Source organism: Oxyura jamaicensis, chromosome 1, assembly GCF_011077185.1.
Source record: "Oxyura jamaicensis isolate SHBP4307 breed ruddy duck chromosome 1, BPBGC_Ojam_1.0, whole genome shotgun sequence".
In the NCBI taxonomy this organism is placed as follows: domain Eukaryota; kingdom Metazoa; phylum Chordata; class Aves; order Anseriformes; family Anatidae; genus Oxyura; species Oxyura jamaicensis.
The window spans coordinates 203,184,550-203,200,972 of NC_048893.1; the positions used below are offsets into that span (position 1 = coordinate 203,184,550).

A 16,423-nucleotide genomic window follows, 5' to 3' on the forward strand; every position below is an offset into this window, starting at 1 on the left:
AAGGACAAATTTAAGCTGGAAGTTAAAAAAAAAGGAGCTAGTTTTAAACGTACTCACTCCAAGAAAGCTGGATTTGCTTTGACCTTCCAGCAGAAGTGTTAACGGCAACGTTATTACCTGACTTTATGACTGAGCGTGATAAAAATCTAAGGATTTATACCTGCTTAAGTTCTAAGGATTTTATGATATATTGCTTGTGGTAGCTGGGGAAGGGACGGAACGACTCAGAGTCTCTTTCAGTCCCATATTCCTACAGGTAATGAAAATTTTTCTCCTCAGATTTAGGCCTGATCTGTAAACCTAGGATCTAGTCAAAAGAAAAACAGGCGCTTCTAGTAAGAGTAAGGGCATCCTGCTGGGAAAGGACATCCAGCTGCATGCATGATGAAAGAGCTTACAGGCTTGCTCTTCTACCCATGAAGAGCAACTCGAAGGACTGCTGGCTTCATAGCGTGCGCCGTGTGACAGATTGCCAGGGCACCCCAGGCTGAGTTGCCCCCCTAGTCCCTGCTTTTCCAATTTCATCCCATCCCGCTGGTATTACGGATATCTCACTGATAACTTTCAATCGGTTACTGAATATTTTCATTTCCTTTAAAAATGAACGCAAGAATTCTTAAGTTTCAAGCTCCGCTTTGCAAACCTAAGGCTTTGCATTACTTTTTTGGCTACAGCTCTGCCTTACCTGAGAGCAGTTAGAAGAGAAGCGCGTGATGACAGCGGTAACGCGTCCACCTTGGCTGCCCGGTGTGCGTTTCCTTCCGCTTGCTGCAAGGACTCGTGAAACCTGCGCACGTTCTGCATGTGCTCTTCATGACGAGGGGCGTGCGTCTTAGGGGAATGAATTCTGCTAGGAACAGGCCTGCATTTAACCACAGAAAGCAGTTTGGTGCATCTGGTTTTGTGAAGTCTGCTAACTAAGAACATGCAACAGCTTTCAGCGGACTAAAGAGCCCCTGGCGGGTGAAACTAGCTTTTCCAAATGTCATTAAGAATGGCATTTATTGACTGGGTCAGATTTACAGGAAAACCAAAAAAAAATCCCTGCAGCTACCCGTAGTGGAGCTGACAGGGAATCCGCAACGCCCACCAGCAGCTGTCAGTCTGGCTGTTCGGGCCAAATTATGCTGATCCTTGGACCCTCTAAACTTCAAAGACACGTACAGGAGAAGGTATCACCTCTCACAGATGCTAAATAGACCAATTGTGAATTAACATGCTCTCTCACACGTTGCTAGCTCCATATACACACCCCGCTGCTTGTTTTAAGGGACATGGAGCAGAATTTCTGCAGGATATCTCACAGTACGAGTCCTGGAATGCGCAACATTACAGCATTTCACCAGCCGCAGACAGGAGATACGGCAAAATTAAGAGTGTACACCAGTAACTCCCAGTTCTAGCTTCTTACTATAAAAAACCCTTATTCCTATAAAGGCCTGGAAGATATAATTGCCAATTTTAGCATTGGCATGGTGTAAATCCTAAAGCAGAAGGCTGGAAATGCAACAATCGGGAATCACCAGTGAGAGAAAGAAAATCTGGATTTTGTAGAAAGGTACCTGTCCCAAGATTGCCATCTCCTGGGCTCCTCTCACTGGTAAAGGGAATTTGGTAAAATCTTCAAGTCCAAACACAGGGAGAGACCTCTGACAGGGCTTTATGTTTTCAGATATATGGACTTCTGTGTCCCCAAAACGACCAAAATGACCCACAGCCAGTTGACTTACGGTTCTTGAGTAGCTTCCTTTGACAAGGTATTTGACACCTGCTTGGAAAAGCTTGTAACGTTACCGGGGAATGCTGGAAAGCTGTCTTTCACCTAGAATAAAGAGAAACACCACACGTGAGATTTCCACAGTAAGGAAATAAAGAAGTTAAGTAGTGCCTTGCTGCGCTAACAAACAAAACCCAAAGTTTTCTAAAGTTAAATTTTCAAGGGATTTTCCGGCACTGAGCCACATTACCACTTAACAACACTCTCTTATTTCAGAAACGTTTAGTCGAAGGCAGATTCAAACATCAAAATAGAGGAAGGCTGTTTTAAAGCCTTTGTTCGTTTGTAAGCACAGCTTCCAATTTCCGTTTGGAACCGGCAAGTTATAAACAGGCAGGAAAAAAAAAAGGGAATAAAAAGGGAAACCTGGCTAATAACAGAAAATAAAAGCCACAACAACACATGCTGAAAGTAGTATCTTAAAATACTCAAAACCACAAAACGTTAACTCAGCAACAGGATCAAATTCTACCTTTTTGCTTTCAGTAAGTGCACGTTTTACACGTAGCACGAGGACTGAGTGCTGTAACTACGGCTGTCCTGTGGGTACTAAGGAACCAGAAGGCGATATTCTTAAAGAATGGATTGTGTGTCTTTTGCTCATTTCTTTAGAAAGCTAGAGTCAGCGCTGATTATTAGGAATCTGATCAGATGGGCACAGGGTAAGAAAGTCGGGTACGTACTGAAGAATTTGGAGGCTGGGTCCGAACCCTCGCCTGCTTTTCTTCTTTGAGGTTATTTATGTTTTGAAGGGGGGAAACTGCTATTTTGATCTGTCCTCGGCACTGCCCGCTGAAGTCTGTAATATTGTACCACCCGCACACTAGCTGGAAGCCAGAAAGAAGAGGAGAAAGGTCCACCGATGCAAATCCTATCACCCGCTCGGTCTCTGAGGAAGAAGAATATAAAGCACATGTTAATGGAAGCTGTATGAAAATGAAACATTTCCAGAAATGCCCAAAGGCAGTCAGTTACACAGGCCTTGAAATGTGTCAAAGCTCTGCAGGGAAAGACATAAAACTAAAAAAAAAGGAAAAAAAGGGTTAAAGGCTGGCAGCTCTCATGAGGTGAAGAACAAGGAAATAGCGGAAGAAAAAAGGGGTGTAAAGAATAGGGTTTAAGAAAATAGAGATTTAGATTTGGGTTTTTACCAGCCTCCAAACTAAGATCCCAGCGGTGCCTGGCTGAGAAGAAGGAAAAATTGTTTCAAGCAATTCAAACAGCTTTGTCCCTGCAGATAAGCCAAAACGTCTGTCCCTGTTGTGGTTGTTGCTAACCTGAACGCTGACACCTAGGGCAGAACAGGGACCGTGCTGCAGGTTCAAGGAAGGACGTGAAGGTAGCTCCCAGCCCATCCAGGACTAGTTAACAAAGGGGTATAATAAAGTGAAAAATATTCAGTTTGAAAATGGGCTAGAAATAAAAAGACAGCCAGAGGCTTGTAAAAATGAACCCTAAAGCCGATGTGATGACCTCAGCAAACGCATTCTGCCTCCAGAATCGCATTCCCACTTCAGAAACTCACGTTTCTTCCCTTCTCGCGTTGCCTAAACTTCCAAAAACGCCCACTGGCTTTATGCTGTTCCATTTCTTGCGCGGCATTTTTGTCTTTTCTGTCTTGTAAATTCATCTGAAGTGCAGAACAAACAACCCTTTCCAAGAGGACGTTATTAGGATTCTCTTAGCAGCTACATTCAGCTAAAAATGGCTCCATAAATACAATGGAAGACCAGGGCAGGGAGAAGGATTGGCAGGAGAATCGCCGCATACGCACGGCACTCGGCATAACGCAGAGGGAGGCTGAGTGACACAGCAAGTTTATTTTTGAAGCGAAAATTCCGCCAGCTGAACTTCAATACATGAAAAGAAAGGGGAAAAGGGTCCAGATTTTAAAGATCACATTGTAGATGTTTGAAGTAAAGAAGCAGGGCTGTCTCCCCAACAACCAACACACAGACTTTTAAACACGTGCTGGGCTGGTATCCATTAAATATTCAAGTTTCTGGGTTGGCAGCAAGACAAGAAAACACCGATTTTCTCACCAATGACCTGTGAGCAGTAACTTTTATTATTTAACAATATGTAGAAGGCTCAGTAAAAATGCTGACGAAAAGCTTGTATTTGTTCTTAGGCCCCCAACCGACCCAGTGACTGCTAATACTGGACACAAAAAGAATTCTTAAAACAAACCCATGCCACTATGACGTTATTTGAATGCAACAGCAGATGAAAAACGGAGGAAAGAAGGAAAACCCAGCCCCTAAAATGCTGTCAAATGAAGGAATGGAAATGCAAAAGAACCCAACCTTGCCAGAAGATGAATGGGGAAAAGAAGGATGCTGAGGGGCAGGAAATCCATGTGTGTTTATCTCTAGCATCCTTTTAGTGAAAAGGCAAAAACATCTTTACAATCCCACTCTTCCATTTACTTGAAGTGACCCAAGGAAAGGGATGCAGAAAAACTCTCCTCTCAGCAGAGCCCTACAAATTTTACCTGCTGCTTTATGCCACACTTTGAAGACCAAGGTTTGCTGTGGATCCAGCAGAAGTTCTTTGGATAATCTGTGAAGAATAAAATCGTATTTCGTTATGGGAAGTAGGAAAAAGAGCAAGCACAGGAAAACGTCTCCGAAGATTCAGGGACGTTGTATTTACCCAGACAAATCAGTTTCTTCCTGGAGTGATGAGCAGAAAATAAATAAGTAAATAGATGAAGTCCTCAAAAGCATAACTATCTCACATGGCGTGGGCTTTTGATTATTCAAGGAGTATTTCCCTCTCCTCACTCTCATACGACATGGAAACCACAAGGAATCTTAGGCAAGAGAAACAGTTGGTCTCATGCCTCAGTACGTACAGAGACAGCAAAACACTGGGGTTATGGTCGAAAGCTGCAATATCTGAAGCTGATTTCTCAAAAACCAACCCAAACCCTGAACACTGAAATGACCAATATCTTAGCGGAGCAGCTTTTAAGTTGCTTAAAGCAATTCAGATAGGAGTTGGGGCATAAGCGACCTCAGAAGCAAACCTTTAATCTTCAGCTATCAGTCTCGCAACGGTTTCACCTTCATATTACAATTCCCTAAAGCCAAAAACCCAACTCAACACAGTCTGGTAGGGAAAGCCCGCTGCTGTGCAGTGATTTGCAAGCATTTTGTGGCAGACGAAATAAACTAAGTATGCTTTCCTGTTGCCTGCACCTGACTTGTTTCACCTCGTTTAGGAAACGCCCTTGGCTATTCCAGAGAAGGGCTACGAAGCTGGTGAAGGGTCTGGAGAACAAGGCTTACGAGGAGCGGCTGAAGGAGCTGGGCTTATTCAGCCTGGAGAAGAGGAGGCTCAGGGGTGACCTTATTGCACTCTACAGGTACCTGAAGGGAGGCTGTAGCGAGGTGGGGGTTGGTCTGTTCTCCCACGTGCCTGAGGACAGGACGAGGGGGAATGGGCTCAAGTTGCGCCAGGGGAGGTTTAGGTTGGATATTGGGAAGAACTTCTTTCCTGAACGGGTTGTGAGGCACTGGAATAGGCTGCCCAGGGAAGGGGTTGAGTCCCCATCCCTGGAGGTCTTTACAAGACGTTTAGATGTAGAGCTCAGGGATATGGTTTAGTGGAAGATTTGTTAGCGTTAGGTCGGAGGTTGGACTCGGTGATCTTGGAGGTCTCTTCCAACCCAGACTATTCTGTGATTCTGTGATTGCTTTGGCATTAATTTAAGATGTTGTATAGAAGCACTGGAGAAAGAACAAGATTGCAACCACAGGTTTATCGCTGACTATTACTAGGTATAAATTGATCAGCTGGGGTGCCTTGGAGCGGTCAGTCCACCTGCTCCAGCCATGGCTCTGATACCTCAGCCTGAGCTGGGTTTGCTATACTGATTTGCCAGTTTGCTAAGCATAAAACAAAGGAAAATGTCCAGAAAAAGGCAATAAACCAGATCAAATCTTAATGAATCTCCCCAACAGCCCTTCTGCCACTACCAGCTCCCTCCTCTAGATGGAGAAACTACGGACGAGTGGAAGCAAACTGACTCACCAAGGTCTTAAGGCACAAAAATTCAGTGCGGCCAAGGTTCAGTGCAGGTTCAGAATGCCCCCCCTCATGTTAGCTTTAAGATCAAGCTTCCTCACGTAACGTTTTACCCAGGGTAAGCATGTGGCAACTGTGAAATGGGGAAATAAGCATTTGTAGGTGAGAGAAGCTGAACAAGACTGCTCTTCAAAGCTGGCCAAAGCAGCTTTTAGAGCTCGCTGGATCAAAAAGCTGGAGCTTCTGAATGAAAGGGAGCCCAAGCTTGCAGCTGGTAAAAGCCACGAGCAGAAAACAAAGCAGTAAGCAGAAGGGCACCCCTAATCAGTGCGTTATTTTCACACCTAGCCACCGGCTGTCAGAGCCAAAGCACGTCTGTGCGAGTCCACGCCACGCACCTCGCTTGCTGCTGGAAGTCCCAGACGGGCGAGTCTGTGTCTTCTATCACCGACGTGGTTACTGGAGCGGCCGCACCGGCAACAGCAAACGTCACACAGCTGCTGGGTGCTGTTACTTCCCGGTCTGTTAGAGGGCTCCCTGAAATTATACGGAATTAAATTTGGGTTTGTCCGAAGGATTAAAAAGCTTCTTAATAATTTCTGTGGGAAAAAAAAAAAGGTAGATCAGTTAAAAATTGATAATTAACAAGTAAATTCACCACCTAGGAAATATTCCTTTTCTCCGGCGGAGCTGAAAATACTTTATGTTTGCAAACATTACACGGACCTTTTATGGAACAGAAACAGAAATATTTAAGGAAGGAACAGAGAAAACGTTTGCCCAAGATCATCTGAGAAGTCAGAGGCAAAGCTAGGAATAACACCCAGATCCTGGGACCCTATTCCAGCTCGATTGCTAAGGAAGTGCAGGCGTGCTCCCCCCAGCCCTCCTACTGCATCAGTGGGAAATTTGAGGGAAAAAAGCATAGCTCAGGGTTGGATACATGACCACTTTCTCCCTCGTTTGTCCTGAACTAAGCCGGGAAAACACTCGTGAGAAAACATGTAATGAATGAACCAGTCTGATGCAATTGGGTGTGCCTGCACTTAGGGGCGGGTAGTTTGTAACAAGAGGAACACAAAAATCAGATTAAGGGATGGAGCTCGATATTCCCCAGATGCTGCTGGATATTACTGGAAAGCACTGAACGAAAGAGGCAGGAATCATGCAGCTACCTGCACGGAATTACAGCTCAGAAAGGAACCTCAGGGCCTCTGCGGGGGGACAGCGACACGCAAAGGCACTTAGGAAATTCAGAGAAGGAATCAGAAGATTTCTACCTCCCTGCTACTTCCCCTCTGCATGTGCCCTTCCTCCAGGCTCGGACCCTCTTGGTCACTGAAGCGAGATTAATTTGCTGCAGCGTGTTATGGCTTGCAGAGCTGTAGAAGCTGATGGAGCTTTTATTTATTGCTGATGGAGCCGGCAAAATCTGCTAGGAGAAATGGATTTAGCCAAGGGGAAACAAGGGCACGCTTTGCCATCAAACACCGCCCCGTTGTTAGAGATTGCTTCCTCATCTCTGCTTTCCAAGGACCCTGCACGTGGCTTTGGACTTCTCTAAGACTTCGCTGCCCAGAACGATCAGAACCGATGAGTACGAATCGGATTTAACTACAAAAAATCTCACTTCTCCTGCAGCCTGATTCACCGTGAAAATAAATGCCGTTGGTTCGCTGTAGCTTACGGGGCAACTGCTCACTTATTGTCCCTTAACCACGAAGATTTACCTAAGAAGAGGATTTAACAAAAAATATATATTTCTTATTATGAAGAATGGCTTCAGTTAAAACAGAACTCTCAGTTTGGCAAGAGTAGAGACATGGCAAGTCAAACAGAGGCGTGGGTTATGTGAGATCAGCTTGGAGAAATGAGCAGGACCTGTCTAGACCAGCTCACTGGCTCTTGCCTGCAAAGGCAGACCTAAAAAAAAAACATAAAATCTGTTTTTGTCATCAAAGCGGGAGTAATTTCATTCCTTTCTGACGTCATGAAACTTAGGTTCTTTTCCTTCTATTTTTGGAAGACGGATAAAAAAGAAAAAAAAACAGGACAAGTGACTTCAGAACACAAAAAAATACCGAGAGACTTGGGAAAACATTTATAACTTCACTCAAGTTTTGAAAATTGTGCATCTTAAGCAGTTCTTCCAAAGCTGCAGGAAGTTTAACATCTATTGCCTACTGGACTTCTTATCTGTAACGTGGTCATGAACTTTTTATCCTGAAGGATGCCAATTCTTGTTGTAACCAGCTCGTATGGACGCACTGTTCCAGTGTATCCGTTGTCTCACAGCGAGTTACTCCTACAAATAGCAGGAGAAGATAATTCGTTTGCAGACAAACGTTGCCGTAGTGTACAGCATCAAAAGACACCTCCTTATCACTCCCAGAACTTCGCAGTAGCGAATAATGTTGCATCAAGTTTCCAAAGACTACGAATTCTAAAGGGTTATGGAAAGACTGATTGTAAAAAGCCACCCGTGGGGCTCACTAAGTACCAGAATTAATCTAATTATGGCTTCTATTTGACTCTCTTAGCTGTGAGACCAGAAAATGCTGAGGGCTTTTTTTCTGGCACGGCACCTGGACTAGGATCTGGTTGATTTTAAGGGAGACACGTCCAGTAAGCTCACCGCGAGTCAATCCCTTATTCGTATTTGGAAACGCTGCATATTTGCATCTGTGATGGTCCAAAAAAGACCTGAGCACTCCGAGCTCAAGGGCATTATGGGCTAAAGTTGCGCCAGGGGAGGTTTAGGTTGGATATTGGGAAGAACTTCTTTACTGAACGGGTTGTGAGGCACTGGAATATGCTGCCCAGGGAAGTGGTTGGGTCCCCATCCCTGGAGGTCTTTACAAGACGTTCAGATGTAGAGCTCAGGGATATGGTTTAGTGGAGGACTTGTCAGTGTTAGGTCAGAGGTTGGACTCGGTGATCTTGGAGGTCTCTTCCAACCCAGACTATTCTGGGATTCTGTGATTCTGTGAGTGCTGAGCAAACACAAAGTGATCGGGTCACGCAGCACTAAAGGTGCCCAGGGTGAAGGGTGGGGAACTGCTCACCTTTAATAACCCAGATTCATTTACGGACTGCAGCCTGAGGCAAGCAAGGCTTCCCAAACTGGAAACTCCCCACGTTACCTTAATGCACATCCAGGACCAAGCACCGCTCGCTAGGAAGGAATATTTTAATATGCTTAGCATCAATTTTAAAGCAAAGGAAATTCTGCGGTCACGCTCGGCACAGCGAGTAGCCCCCTCGCTTTAATTCCCACCGTACAGAGTGAGAAGCAGAGCGACAAGCCTGGGGGACTTCAGGCTGCTCTGCCCTTCCGCTGCCCTTCCGCCGTGCTGCGGCTGGCAGCCTCCAGATAGCACAAATAAGGCAGCTTTTACAAATTGATGATATGCTAAAAACGCAAATTGGCAGGAGTCCTTGAGAACAGGAGGAGCTCGGGGTTAAGTTATTCAGATAATCCTTAACTGCAGAATTCAGCTGTCATCTCTACGGTGAACGTTGTATCGTTTATGTTTTGGTTTTTATTAATAGAGATAGGCTGAAGAGTTCAAATTCCTGCTTCCCCTTGACTTACACCACGATGCAATGGTCTCAGGGTTGCAATACTGCGAGCCAAGACCAAAACCCGCTGCGTTCATTCACTGCTGGAGCAAGACGGAAGAAAATTCTTGGGCTTTCTGTCTGTAAATTGCCCCGTACGGTTCCTGTAAGGAGCAGAACCCAGGAAACAAACCAACCAAGCAAAAGTACACACACACACACACACACACACACAGAAATTTAAAACAAAGCCAACAACACCAGAAAGGCTGCTGCTGGTGGTTTACCTTTTAAACTTAGATGCATTGCTCTTTCCACCAGGATATTGACAGCAACCGTGTTTTCCAGAAACTCCTCGTCGCCTTCTTGCGGTTTCTCACTGGGGATTTCTGAACTTAGGACATCCAGATTCTGACAGTGATTCTCAGGGACCTCTTGGCTCGGACCAGGTGCTTTCTCTGTGCTTTCATCTTCACTGCTGCTGTACTCCTCAGCGCAGTGAAGTCTGCTGGTCAGGGCAGCAGAAGTGGAAGAAAGGGCGACGTGAACACGGACAGCAGCCCCCGCTAGGTCTGCAGCATTGCATCGGAACAAGGGGTAAACTCCTGCAAGAGAATTCACAAACAACCAGCTAAAGAAGAGAAAGAAAGGCTAGGATCTTGGAAAGAGCTGGTCCAGTTCCTTATTTTGAGACCTCTCAGCAGAACGAATTTTGATTTTCAACGTAATTTCTAAGCCAGGTATCACCCAGGGAAGAGTTTCAGCTTGGAAGGGTAAAAATTGTGACCAAACCTGCAAATGGCGCACTTCATTTTCTCCCTAGCACCTCAGATTGCTGTTTGAAAACACGCCAGCTTCCCGAGAGTCCCGTGAAGAGCGCCTCTGCATACACATGTGATCTTCTCTTGCTTAGTCCTCTGCTCTGACTACAAACGTTCAGGCTTCTTGAGATATTCTATTCTCACTCTATTACGATGCCCGAACTGCCGTACTCAAGGAACGTTCCTCGTTAATCCAGCTCGGCTAATTGCATTCCCTGTTCCTGATCATCGCTACCAATGCTGCATCCATTTAAGCTTGCTAGGTTTTGAACCCAGAGGGGCAAACATCTGAACCTTGTTTATCATCGATGAAAGGAGGATTTCAGTGTGTGTTGCATTGAGGACAAAACATTTTTTGCTACGCTACGGATTTAAGCAACATCAATAGAGGACTAAAACATGGCAACGCTCTTCAGGAACTTACCACCAACGCTCAGTGCTTTCCTTGACCTCTCTGCTAACGCTCCGAGGTCGACATAGGCGGATCCAATGAGACGATCTGTATCAAGCGGTCTTTCCGCATCATTTTCTTTGCCGTATGCCCACCACACCTGGATTTCTAATTTCTCCTCCCTGAAGAACCAAATCAGCCCTTGGCTCCTTCGGAGGGTCACCTCGTTTGGTTTCTTAAAGCTCACCGTGACGTTCCTTGCGTCGTCACTCAGTTTTGGCCTCCTAAGCGAGGTCCACGTGGCTTCCTGATCGTACAGCTTATACCTGAGGTAGCAGTGAGTGCTTCTGTTCAGGTGCGTCTGCCCCGCGAGCAGCACGCAGTGGACGGGCAGCCACACTCTTGGGGTTGAAATGGTCACAGCCACTGGATTGTCCCCCTGATCCCCTTCGTCACTCTCATCCAAACTGTCCTCAGGGCTTTCCTCGCTGTTCCATCCCAGAAGCTTAGCAGCCTCCAACACACGCTCCCTGTCACCGTGATGAGCAAAAGTCACGGAAAGGTCCAGTCCTCCCCCAACGGCCTGCATGATGTTAGCGCGGTGTGAAGGCATTGCCTCTTCAGCGAGGGTAACGGGGTACCAGCCTGTAATACCTTCCGGAAAAGAGATCGTCATTAGACTTTTGCCTACCCTCTGAAAACGTCAGCAAAAAAGTTTCTGCAGTCTGGTCAACAGTCAAGAACCGGTACTCGAGGCGTCCGTTTCCTGGGAGTTTGGAATTCATTTCTAGCCTGAAAAAGCAGCACATTGTTAGACCCCAGACAACCTCACAGGTAGTGCTGATCCAAAACACGTTTTGCTTTCCATTTCATGACCGGTACTCGTTTTACAATGTGGTTATATCCCGTGAGTCTCCTACTATAAAATTAGGCATTCTCAGGTTTTTTTTCCTCCTCTCTTCCCACTTTCTTAAAAAATTCCATCCCCGTTTTCTTAAAAATAAACTGAAAACTTTGTGGTTGGCGAAAATGAGCGCTACCCTGAAATTAAAGCGGAAATAAACCAGATGATAACGAAAACATCAATATGCTGATGAAAAACTACATTATTATAATGAAAACATCATTTCCTACAGGAAAGATGAGGGACTCTTTATCAGGGAGCGTAGAGATAGGACAAGGAGTTGCCGTTTCTCCTGCAGTTTCCCAAAAAATCCATGTTAGCAGCGTAAATTGGGCTCAACGCACGAGACAGTCAGATCCTACACCCTAAGAACTGATCTTCAGACAGCATCTCATTTATGGGCTTTCTAATACAGGGTTTTTAATGAAGACGTGCAAGATCTGGGAGAACTTTAGTCTAAAAAACAGCAAAGGAATCAAAATTGTTTTAAGCAATGACAATAGCATGTACACGGAACGTTGGTAACGCTGCTGCATTACCTGATCTTCTTCTCAGTAGGTCTCTGGTTGGAATTGTAACTGTCCCAAGAAGATAATCTCTTGATGTCCGAGCTGCCAACGTGTCAGTGGCTGGAAAACAAATCATTTTGTAACTACACCGAGCTAGAACAAAAGATTGAGAAGCTTTGAAAGAAAATCTGCATCGCATCAACAGCAAACAGCTCCTCTGTCATACGGGAAACACTTTAAACCCATGAAGAAAGGAAGAAGTCAAAACAAAGGGTGCAGAAAATATGAAGCCAAATTCAGTGAGAAGCAGGGGTGTCAACAAAGCTTGTCTGTAAGCGTTCCCAATGCACATTAATTACAGGATACGTGCTCCACCACCACTGAAATTGGAGAAGCTTTTGGGGAATGTTTCCACAGGTGAGCATTAATTAACGAGTAGGGAGCTGGTGCTGTACACCACTACTCGGTTACTCTCCCAACATGCCACTTCTGACTTTTCTTCCCCAGAAGTAAGAAACAACGTCATCTTTAGCTATCTGTTGTTTATAAAATAATGCTACATCGTGTTGCTGTTGTGATATTAAAAATCTTGCTTATCTGCCATAGGATCACTGGAGGATTTTAAGTTGTCATTTTTCTGAACCTCCATTACCTCATTCATGACGCGAAGGCAATAGGGCATACATACAAAGCCAGCGTGCTTCAGGAGTTAAGAACTCTTACTTTTAATTGTTATCTTTTCATTTAAAAGGTGATCTCGATCAACTGGGGCATTGGAAGCCTTAACTCTTTGTGCAAGGGGAACAGTCCCTCCCAAAGCCTTCTCTGAAGGCCGTTTAGGTAATGACATCTATTAGCAACTGCACAGAATAGTCTGCCTCCTACACTGAAAATTAAGGGACTGGATCATTATCCAACTCCACTTAGCCATTACAATCACTTTTTCTCCCCACCTGACTTGACGCTCTGATGGTAGACAGAGAAGACGATACTGGCAGACTGCAAGAGCTCTCCCAAACAAGAGGCTTCTCCGCTGCTTTTCTGGACGATGAGGTTACAAGGAAACTCTACGTGGTGCTCAAACTCCGGGCAGAAAGTACGAGCCACAGCCTGTGTGTTGCGCCTCTCTGTCTCAGGTAGGAAGGAGAGGTGCACGGAGACGTAAGCGTTAACTCCCACACCTGCATAGTACTGGAGCGAAGGGTTCTTCTCTGCCACAGCTCTTCATTTAGTATGTAAAAAGAAAGCAACGAACAGAATGAATGTAAAGTACAAGAAATCTAGAATTTCAATTAATTATTCAATTAATACAAAGCTTTCAAGTCTTTGTGGCAAGAAGATGAGACAGAACAACGTGTATTTTAAGTCAAAATGGGTTTTTGCTGCAGATTATTTTCATCTTTTTTTTTTCACCTGAATACAGTAGGAAAAGATACAAAATGATGACAGTAGCTATGACAAGGTCCAACACTGGTGGCTGTGCGCTTATCCTCGTCAAGATCTGAGACCAAAGTCATTGAGAAAGTACTCAGCACCTTTAAAAACATCCCGTACTGTAGACAAAGCTGTAGGATAACTTCCCAGAGAACCCACTCCAGAAGGAAGGAAGTGGCCAAGCTAAATTAGTTTTGCACCTGATAAGTAAAAGGAGGTGAAGTTAACAGACGGAGTGTTTTACAAGAAAACAGATCCAGGTGTTATTCAGGTCACACACCTGACGTATACAGAGTTTGGAGGTCATTCAAAAGTAACTTCTTCAAGCATGATATGGTGGTGATCTTCATTGAAAGGACTCTACTTGAATTAACCAGGATCGGGAGCTCAGCAACACTACGAGCAAATCAGTGAGCAGTACTCTAGAATAAGGAGTCATCCTCTCTTAGCTTACAGAATTGACTCCCTCTCTTCCACCTTTTTTATTTTTTTTACACTTAGAATATGCAATTTTCAAGAATTAAGTTCATGTGGTACCATGCAGTAACAGCAGCAGCCTTCTGGAGACGAGATGTGTCACTTACCGGTTAGTTTACCCACGTTTCCCCAGTCAAATTCAAGAAAACAAACCTCAGCTAGCTTTTAAATAGCATCAGTAACACCACGATCCAGTGCCCACACAGACACCATTTTATATCACCCTTCAGCGTAGGGAAACGTGGAAGGAAGGAATACTGCACAAAAGGCTGAGGGGCCAAAAGCTACGGCTAGGGCTTTGCCTGTAAGGGTACCACATGATGTCCTTCCCAGCTCTTCACTTTGCTAAAGTCGTCTAAACTACTTGATTCTCAATATTAGAGTCTCGAGCCTTCTGTAGAACGAATGCTACTGCATTGTTCTGACGTTTAAGGGACAGAAATAACCACTGTATAAAAGGATTTTCACTCTGAGCAGAACCCAGTTTGAATCTCGGTCTCTGCAGACGGAAAGTTGGCCAGTTACAATTTGTTCTAATGTTTCAGCCCGCTGCCTCCAGATAAAGATATTTTAAGAGAAAAAAGATAATCTTTCTTTTAGGGCTAGGCTTTACCTGGCTGCTGCTTGCAAACCAGCTGCTCGGTGTATTTGTACAGCCAGAGAAACCGCCTGAGCGGTTGTTCCTGCAGTTTTCACAAAGCGGCGGTATCTGACGCTCACATCAAGCAAGCCTGGATTCAGTGAAAGAAAGGAAGCAAGGACACGGTCAGCTTTTTGTTCAGTTGCATCCAAGAGAATCAACACTTAGCTGTAACTCTTAATACAAAGCTTACTCTATTCATGCATAAAATAATCCATATGGAAAAAACAGAGAGGCTTAGCTGGGAATCCAGGATTGTTGAGGCTGGCTGAGCAAGGTGCTCTGCTTCCTTACGGCCTGATACAGGAGGCACAAAAGATTCGGAGGCACAGGAGGAGATTTTAAGGACTGCATCCTGCAGCCTGCCCTACTGGCAGTCGGATCCGATGGTCGGAATGGCTCCTTCTCACTGCCAGATTTACGGCACAGTAAAACCAGGACGGCCTGTTTAACCCCGACGCGCCCTCGTGTGTGCGTTTATTGTAATCGCTTTTCAATATATTACTGCAGTGCTTCAGCAGATCTTTTTAATAGCACTGCAGCGCCAAAAGCTTCAGTGAGGTTTTCTGATGTGGCTAATTTATTACCAAATAACTGAAGGATATTGAGTTCCCTCTGCGACCACAGCTTTTCTTTGCATTTTTCTTACGGCCACTTTTCCCAAGAAGCTGCCTTTCATTTTTACAGTTAATGCTAAGCCTCTGTGATGGAAGGAGGTTGTAGAGATTTCCTCAGCGGCTTTCCCAGAGCTGACGTTTGTATTATTTGAAAGAGCTACCACAGAAGAGACAAATACGATGCACAGCCCTCCTTCAGACCTCCCATTCCTTACCTTACATGGGAAACCTAACCGCGGCTTATTCGGCAACGAAGCAGTTCAATACATGGGAAAGGTTTTTTAAGACTTGCTAGGACTTTGAGGTTGATCGTGTTTTTCACTGACTCTTCGCTAGTTGAAGAGTCCAGTGAAAGCCGGGAGGAAGAACACCCCCGGTTGATCATCAGTTGTCAAGATAAATACGTATTAATTTATCTTGGCAGCGAATACACAGACTCTCACCTTATAGATGAGTGAAAAAGCACAAGCCTTCCTTACCTGAAGACCGCAGGTGAAATTCCTCTGAGGAATCAGTCCTCGGGACCAACGGAAGATTAAAGGTCTGTATGTCTATTTGCTCCCGATGCTGCATAGTCACCATGGCACACAGCCGCGACAAAGGCAAGGTCCCTTTGGCAACCATCTGGTCCCTGACGTTTGGGTAGTAATACCTGGGAAGACACAAAGGGGCAGCGTCAGTCACGCTACCTGGGGAAGGACGAAGCGATCATCATTTCTCTCAGAAGTACACCGAAGCCCGCTCTATTCTGTGCGTCTTCAAGCACGACCTGTTCGACTCCTGGTGGCTAAGGGATAAACTCACCTAAGTGAATTCCCAGAGGAAAAAAAGTGCTCAGAGTACGTAATGCTAAACACGTCCATTTGTACTAGTCGTAGCAAGGCAACTAGCAAAAACTCTGCTCGAAATCGGCATCCCAAAGGAAAACAAGAGGATCTAGCACACGATATTCTCCACTTTCAGTGAGTAAATCAAAATGCTACTTGTGGAACAGAGTTGCGGTGCCAGCTTGGGAGCAAATAAAATGACTCGAGACGGTTTCTAACTGGGCTGCTCTGCTTCACTCAGCTTGAAGCCAGTTTTGGCATCGTATCTACTCAACCAGGAGACCAGGAGAAAGGCACCCACTGTGTTTTCAGCAGCAGTGACTGAGTAACGTGGTAGTAACATAGACTCGGGTTTCTCTTTGCGTTTTGGGGCAATGATGTACTGGGTCTGGCTGGGATGTTAACTTTCCCTGCAGCAGCCCACACAGTGCTG

At 45.1% G+C, this 16,423-nt stretch overlaps 1 protein-coding gene across 1 annotated transcript in view; it reads right to left on the reverse strand.

The window, feature by feature from the left end:
• C2CD3 (C2 domain containing 3 centriole elongation regulator) overlaps nt 1–16,423 on the reverse strand; it is a 49,597-nt gene that overhangs the window by 9,074 nt on the left and 24,100 nt on the right. The window contains exons 14-24 of the mRNA XM_035338977.1: nt 15,643–15,815; nt 14,520–14,637; nt 12,949–13,217; nt 12,026–12,115; nt 10,616–11,236; nt 9,658–9,975; nt 6,208–6,346; nt 4,272–4,339; nt 2,461–2,666; nt 1,731–1,822; nt 686–862 (exon numbers count right to left, since the gene is read on the reverse strand). Of these exons, the coding sequence (XP_035194868.1) occupies nt 686–862; nt 1,731–1,822; nt 2,461–2,666; nt 4,272–4,339; nt 6,208–6,346; nt 9,658–9,975; nt 10,616–11,236; nt 12,026–12,115; nt 12,949–13,217; nt 14,520–14,637; nt 15,643–15,815 (2,271 nt within the window). The remainder of the gene's footprint in view (nt 1–685; nt 863–1,730; nt 1,823–2,460; nt 2,667–4,271; nt 4,340–6,207; nt 6,347–9,657; nt 9,976–10,615; nt 11,237–12,025; nt 12,116–12,948; nt 13,218–14,519; nt 14,638–15,642; nt 15,816–16,423) is intronic.